Source organism: Cavia porcellus, unplaced genomic scaffold (assembly GCF_034190915.1).
Source record: "Cavia porcellus strain 051 isolate PalLab524CR breed Dunkin Hartley unplaced genomic scaffold, mCavPor4.1 scaffold_25, whole genome shotgun sequence".
NCBI classification, from domain to species: domain Eukaryota; kingdom Metazoa; phylum Chordata; class Mammalia; order Rodentia; family Caviidae; genus Cavia; species Cavia porcellus.
In genome coordinates, this window is record NW_026947508.1 from 9305222 (window position 1) to 9313432 (window position 8211).

The window sequence follows — 8211 nt, forward strand, 5'->3', positions numbered from 1 at the left end:
TCAGGGTGCTCGGTTGAAAAAAGTTGTGTTGCTCTCACCTTGCTTCATCTGGGCACTAGCAGGCATCAGCAGTCCTTTGGGACAATGAACACAAAATAGATATGCCACAAACTGAGGACTCTATGGCACTTCTTGGACCAGGGTCTTTTTGGCAGCACGTTTGTTTCCAGATGGGTGTGAATGGGTGTGTCAGCAAACCCTGAAAGGATGTCTCTTTTCTCAATGTTTCCCCAGCACCCTTGCCTTCCAGATATACCAGAATGAGCATCCAGTCCCCACACAGACTACTGAAACTGGCAATTCAGAGTCTGCTGACAGACAAGGCCTTGGCCATGAGGGCCATGGAGGATTTGCCAGGAGAGCTCTTCCCACCAGTGTTCATGGAGGCCTTCACCAGGGGACACACTGAAGTGCTCAAGGCCATGGTGCTGTCCTGGCCATTTCCCTACCTGCCTGTGGGGGCCCTGATAAGCATGTGGAAATCAAGGAAGTTAAACACTCAGGTGGATGTTGTCCAGGTGCAGAAGAAGATGTTACAAGCTGTGCTTGGTGGGGTCGACGTGCTGCTGAGCCAGAAGCTTTGTTCCAGGTGAGTGTAACCCAGGTGTCCTGCAGGGAGGGCCATGGGATTCGAGTCAGGGACTGAAAGTGACATAGAATGTAGGGGCTAAAGAGTGAAGCAGAGGCTTCTGCTGCTGAGTGACACACAGTCAGAAAAGCCTTGCCCACTGCTAAGCCACTGAGACAGCCAGAAAGGGAGGACAGCTAATGCTGGAGGCAGCAGTTAAAGGAGCAAGAAGTCCTGACTCCTGCATAGGCACTAGAGGTAAAAACTGGACACATCCAAGGGGCAGTAGCAAAATAAAATAGCAACAGACTCCAGAGTTGTGGAAATCACAGGAGGAAACTGGGTCCCAGCCTCAATTCTCAAGACTCTTTCCTGGTCTACCCACAGGAGGTTGAAATTGCAAGTGCTAGATATGCGGGATGAGAACTGGGATTTCTGGAGAGTCTGGGCTGCAAATGAATTGGAAGAGCGCTCCTCAGAACTCAGGAGGAAGAGAAAAACAGAGAAGACTCCACCAAAGATAGCAAAACAGCAAACACTTACAATGACTTTAGATCTGTGGCTTAGTGAAAAATATGGGCGTCCATTCCAATCCTACCTTCTCAAGTGGGCCCAAGAGAGGAAAGACCTAGTACAGCTGGATTGTACAAAGCTGTGTATTACAACCAGGTGCTTTGAAAAGATCACAGAGGTCTTGGAAATGCTGAACCTTGATTCAGTGCAAGAGTTGAGTGTGGGTCATGACTGGACACTATATACCTTGTTTTCTTTTGCCCCTTTTCTGGGTCAGATGCGAAACCTTCACAAGCTAGTTTTGTGTGAAATCTCTGTGATTCCTATTCCCATCATTCACCCAGAGAAAAGAGATCAGTGGATCACCCAAATCATGTCTCAACTTCATAAGCTTGGACATCTACAAGAGATTTATATGAAATCTGTCTCCTTCATGGAAGGCCACCTTGACCTAATACTCAGGTAAGAACTGGAGCTCTCTCTGCAGAGGCAGAAAAACCTTTCTCTGTTCTAAAAAGATTAGGGAATATGTGCAGTGTACCATCCATGGGAGATGTGACAGAGATCAAGCACTGGAGTACCAACACATTGCTTTTTTCATTCCTTACTCCGATAAAATGGTGTCACATAGGCATCACATTGGAACAGGCAGGAAGGAAAGGAACAGCCAGAAAGCCAGGAGATGGCATCAGATGTTGTGAGAGCAGATATGTGATTACTTCCTCAAGAAGCCTATCTAGCATAAGGTGGTGATAAACACCAGGGCCTTTCTCTGATCCTCCTAACAGTCCCCATGAGATGCCTCTGCCCCATGGTGGGCCAGTCACCAGATGGGAAGTACAGGAGTCTGGAGATGATGACAAGGAAAAAAGCTGCCAGGACAGGGAACAAGGACACATAATCTGCTGAGAGCCTTTTGGGCAACCCGTGTCTTGGCCAGATCTTGCCTGATTTTTCCTTCCTGCCTGTCTCCTGTCACCTCCATCAGGAAAGAGCTGTGTTTTCCTGCTTGGGTCTGAGAAAGGGGACTGTCAATATTAAAGACCCGGCCACTCAAGCAAGTGGTGGAAGAGTCATGCCTACATTGGGCTTACTCAAACAGCACTTGGTCCTCCATGTTTCTCTTTCCCATCAGCCCCTACTTTTCACCACAAAATGCTTTGTCTAACCAATTTGTCTCTCTGCAGGTGCCTGACGTGCCCCTTGGAGACTCTCTCACTTACTTACTGCCTGCTTTCACATACTGACTGGAACCGGATGCCTCACTTGGAAATCACCAGACACCTAAAACACTTGGATTTGAGTTATACCAGGCTGACTGACTTGTGTCCTGAGCCCCTCCAAATACTCCTGGAGAATGTTGCAGCCACCCTGAGTATCCTGCATTTGGAAAATTGTGGGATCACAGATGCGCAGCTCTCTGCCTTATTGCCGGCCCTGAGCTGCTGCTCCCAGCTCACTGCCTTCTGCTTCATAAGGAATTTCATTTCCATAGACACCACGAAGAGCCTGCTGTGCCACACCGCCAGGATGAGCAACTTAAGGCTGGAGCTACACTCTGTTCCTCAAGAGGTTTACATTCCCTGGAATGGTGTCAACCAGCAGATACAGAACCACGTTCAGGAAACAATGAGGAGCATCATAACGCCACTAAATCATCCTAGGACAGTCTGGTTTTGTGTTTTTCACTGTGAACGCTGTTGCACCTGGCCATTGCATAAAATTCACCTTAGTCCATGCCCTGTCTGTGTCCCTGTCTAGATGAATGTGCATATCATATGTTTCCTTCTGGGCCCCAGGAACCCAGAGCCCTTCTGTCAATATGAGTGAGACAAGGACAGCATGCAGCAACTTTGGAGAATCACAGAGCAGAAGGGACCTTTGTGTACCTGGGGTCTAGATAGGATCAGAAATAGGAATTTGAGTTTGTAGATGTGAATTCAGGCTTGAGATAAATGTGTGGATGTATGTAAAGGAATGATCAGAAATAAAGGGAATGTGAGTCATATGGTTTCCTTCTCGAGCATTTGACCCAATTTCCAGCTTAGAGCTCATGAATTTCAGTAACTGAGGGGAAAAGGCCCTGAGCTGTGTGACCAATGAGGTCTGGGCTCTGGAACTCACAGCATCAAGTAGAGATACTCCATACTGTGCATTCTCTTCCCATCCTTTGCTTTTCTCTAATCATACATTACCTCCATGTTTCCTGGTTTTTCTTCCCCTTCCTACCTGCACATGTTGAAGAACTCATCTTAGGGTCGTCCCACTGAGATGCAGCCATAGAGATTTTTGATTCCAGACAACGTCCTTCTGAATTTCAGGGATGGGCTTGCCCTTGTGAGCATTAATGCTTGAGAAATTTGTAGTGCCGGGATGGACCTTTATACTTACATTTTCCTCTTCATTTTTGCGCCTCTGTTTTGTATTAACCTAAAGTTATTAATCTCAAATTCATTTCAAAGAACTGCTCACTAAAGGAGAATTTCTGCAAAAATTGTAGGAGTTTGGATCAGCAACTTGCCTGCTATGGGAAGCCACTGATGACCCCAAGGTACACGAAACAAATGCAGAGATACTGGGGAAAATCAGACCATGTGAACTGCTGTGACACCAAACAATTTGGTGACAGCATCCTGTACCACAAGTGCCACACTCAAGGCCTGGAACAGCCTAAGAATAAGGAGAAAAACTCCTTCCTTGGGAAGTGGTAACCTGATCCAAAAGTCTTCACACTGCTCAGTGGTGTGTCTTGGTGACTCAGTTTTTGGTCCTTAGCCACAAGCACACAGTGCTTCATTGCCCAAGGGAGAGCCACACTGCTGGAGTAGAAGTAACATCACATTGTATACAAACAAAGCAAAACAAAACAAGGAACAGAGATGTAGCTGGGGCCAAGGCTTACTTCTTAAAGACTACTACCACAAAACACAGAAGAAATCAAAACAAAAAGCCACTACATCTTTCCCTCAATTCCTGAGCTGCTTTTTACTTAAAACTGAAGTTTCTTCAGCCTCATTTTAGTCTCTTTCAGACTGAAATCTCTGGCCACTGCCCATGCATCTAGTCTGCCTGGAAAATGGCCTCTATGGGAAAAACACTGACAATAACGGTGAAGGCCACTGTTCAAACCCACTAGGTTGATTGGGCCTTGGTTTGCACCTATGTTTTCTTGTCTCCAATTAACTCAAGGAGAAAGGGGAATTTGGGATCCCCTCATCTTCCCACAGGAGCTGTGATCTCAGCTCTGTGGCAGCTCTCATCTTTAGATTTCACCTTCTCAAGACACTTCCACTGAATTTCTTGGTTTTCTCACGCTGAGAAGTCTTCCAGGCTTTAGACTAGATCCTGTAATTACAGGACACAGTTATTGGTTGTTCTGAGGGTCCTAATAGAAGCACCCAGAGCCACCTGCCTAGCCCCCAGCTTACCTTGCCTCCCAGGAACCAGTTCACTGCCTCAGTCTTGAAATTCTCTCACAACTGCAGTGGCTCTACTCTGCCATATTGATTCGATACATGGTCTACTGTGTTATGGATCAAAACTCCAACTCAGGGTTTCATAGAGTTTTCTAATCTGTGGTGGCGATAACATCATTGTAAGTATAATCAGAAACCTGAAATTGTGTGTGTGTGTGTGTGTGTGTGTGTGTGTGTGTGTGTGTGTGCTGGGGGGTTGGGCCTGGACCTGAATTTGGATCTCTACATTGCTCTACATTCTCAGCATCTTTTTATTTTAGTTTTCAGTTTGAGTACTGATTGGCTGAGGCTCTGGTTTATGAACTCGTAGCCTTTGCTCCTATCTGCAGACTCAGCACTTGTTATCTTTTATTTTAAGACTGGCATCACCAGGAGTGGCAGCACCTACCTATAATCACAGGATGCAGAAGGGCGAGGCACAAACATCACAGCAAGTTCACAATCAGCATGGTCTACACTGGGAGTTCAAAGCAAACCAACCTAAAAAATACTGGGAGACTGCCTGAAAACTCAAGCAAGCAAGCAAACAAAGAAACAAAATTAAACACAGACTGCAGTCTGACTAAGTAGCTGTTTTCCCAGGTTGGACTTGATTTTTGGCTCCCCTGCCTCAGGCTTCTAGAGAGCCACAAACACACCACAACCATAAGTGGCAAATCTTTGTGACCTACTGTATTTTCATGGATTAAACCCAGGAGCTTGCACATGTCAGGCAAGCAGTCTGTCACAGAGCTACACACAACACCAGCCCCCTGTCTATTACATAGCTTTCACAGTTTGAAACATTACGCAGATTCTACGCTGCCAGTAGGGAGTGAACATTCCCACCACTGATACAGTGCTCCTGAGGAAACCGCACACACATAGGAAACACTGGTTAGAAGTGGAGATGCAGGATACACTGCAGTGCTTTAAAGGAGTTCAGATGTGCTACTGTGCTAAGTGCTTTTAAAAAGTCTTTCCTCATCAATCTCTGTCATCACGCATGGAGCCCTGTCCCCATCCTTTAGCATGGGCTTCTTTCCTACTTTTGTTTGGGCCCAAACTCACTCTCCAGAACCTGTTTCTTTTCCTGTATTTAATCAATCCTTGCTAATTTAAAAGAAAATAGTCTTTTCCCGAGAACAGTGTGATGGTACATGGCCACATTTGAAATACTGGGGCACATGCTACATTGTCTCTTGTTAACTTCAAAATAGCTCCCATATCCCCAACATAGTAAAATCTTACAAACAGAACAGAATAGAACCAACAAAAACAAAACAAGGAACTCAATATAGGGCTTCAAAACAAGATAATAGTAAATCCAAATTGTAAATACAAAGACAAAGATAATATAACATTTGTCTTTCAAATAATGGCCCATGCTGTCAGATATAATAAAATTAATTAAGACAAAACAGAATAAAACAAAAAAATAGTGAAAATGATACAGGATTTTAGAACAAGATAATAGGCAATTAACAATGGCTAGCAGCTCAGAAAGAGATCTCCCATAGATGCTCTATTGTGTTTTGTTCTGTTCAACTAGATGGTCAGACTACTGGGTTTATGCCTTGAAAGTCAGTGGAACACTAAACACTGCAAGCATTAAGTTCTATTTTATTTCAATAGCTCTCTCAGCCTGTGTTACTCCAGAAAAACCAGTAACTTAAGGCAGAAGTAGGGAAAGCAGGGAGTTTGGCTCTTCTTTTCTACTAGACCCTGGGCAGAAAGGGCTGGTGTCTGCTTCTCTTCTCAATGGTTATGGTGCAGCCACAGGAAGAGGCTGGCATCTAGTTCTCCTTCTGGTGGCCCATGAATGACCAAAACCACTTAACTTTTCATACTCAGGCTTACAGTGCATGCATCTAGGCTCAATGTATTGAGAAGCTGAGATACAAGCACAAGTTCAGAACTAGCCTGGCTTATGTAGCAACAGTCTATCTCAAAATAGAAAGAGACACAAAACTGAACAAGTAGATGAGCAATCGATGTCTATCGTGGTTACTTTTCTCCTGTGGCTGGCATGAAATACCTGACACTCAAAATTAGGGAAGGAAAGGTTTATGTAGCTCATGATTGAATATTTTTGTTACTCAATCTAAAGTTGCAGAAATGAGGAGAGAGACAACAACAGATCTTTAATGCAAGCACAGGAGAGATGCACACTATGAGAATGCAGGAGCTCTTTCTGGACATAGGATTCAGGGTCACTTACAAATTTATGTTCTTGGGGGAGGGGTCTGGTTAGCTGACAGTGATGCATCATTGCCATGTGTTAGAATGTGAAGGTTGGGGATTGAGGAATCCTTGGTGTGCACTGGGGGGGGGGAGCCAGGAAGTCTATTTTTGGGCTTGTAGCACAGGAGGAGAAAAACAGACAGGGTGTCTTTTTGTGCTCTCCTCACCATGTTGAATCATTGCCTTGAGGATGTGGCAGAATCATGTGGTTAGAAACTTATCTGCTCATGATTTGTGGAGGTTTCCATCCATAACCAGCTGGCTCCAAGTCAAGGTGGAATGCCACTGAGCAACAGTTCAAGGTGGTGAAAGACCTCAAAAGCAAAAAGAGCAAAAGTGGGGGAGAGCAAGCCTCTTTCCATCCCTTATATTCTCCAAAGACAACTATCCATCCAGGGAAGATGTAGCATTCATTAAACCTCCTTACTCTCTTCTTACACAGAATGAGGATGTTTACAAGTAAGGACCCTGGCTCCCTACTGAGTCCCTTAGCTCAACTTCTCAACTTCTCAAGTAGACATCATGTATCAACCATAGCACTGTCCCAGTTTTGATTTGCAGTAGGATGCAAACAAACAAACAAAAAATCTTTCTCACAATTTATTTACTGAGACAAGGTTTCGTTATTCAACTTAGGCAGGTCCTGAAGTCACTATGTAGCACTGTCTAGCCTTGAAGTCTTGCAATCCAAATCCCACAGCCTTCCCATCATGGGAATTGTAGTCATTTGCCACCACATCCATAAATTCTGCAAGAAATTATAGTGCAACACACATTGAAACTATCCATTAACTAAATCTGCTTTGATTATACACTGTTAGCTTCTTTCACATCTTGGAAGACTAAATGCTATTGATTCAGGACATGTTCATGCTTTGTGTTGATTAGGTACACAGAACATGTGATACACTACAGAGACTTGGGACAATGGACCTTCTCCCTCACAATCAACACACTTCCCATGTTCTCAGGAAGAGAAGACAGCAGGGACACAGTGCACAAATGCAACATGGTTTTCCATGTGGCCACCAGCTCTTCAGAATTCCTCAGAAAAGCAGAGCTCTGGCAGCCAACGGGGTTGCCAGGGGAGCACAAGACTGGCTCCATCCCTAGTGCAGCTGGTTCCAAGCTATGGGGCAAGCCTGCCCTCTGCTGGTGATTCACACCAAGTGAGAGCAGTTTGTCAGGGACTAGTCTGCTTGGAGTATTTAAAATGTTACCAAGAAATGCACTTTCAGTAAAAATACTGGTGTTGGCATTGACATAGTTAGCAAAGATATAGATTTATTTATAAAATTGTAGAAGAAATTGGGCACGGTGGTTCCCCTTTTATTCCCAGCACTCTGCCAATGGAAGGAAGGATAGGCATGATTTCCTACCCAACCTGAATATTTCACCAGATCCTGCCTCAAATTAAAGATTCAGCTTAAC

General features: G+C 44.7%; 1 protein-coding gene across 1 annotated transcript; it reads left to right on the forward strand.

Annotated features, from left to right (window-relative positions):
• Positions 1-260: 260 nt before the first annotated feature.
• On the forward strand, positions 261-7939 carry LOC100718034 (PRAME family member 12-like). The gene is made up of 6 exons (XM_023565790.1): positions 261-589; positions 956-1199; positions 1359-1543; positions 2269-2698; positions 7223-7239; positions 7669-7939. Exons 1-6 carry the CDS (start codon positions 261-263, stop codon positions 7937-7939), a joined length of 1476 nt encoding a protein of 491 aa, XP_023421558.1.
• Positions 7940-8211: the final 272 nt, after the last annotated feature.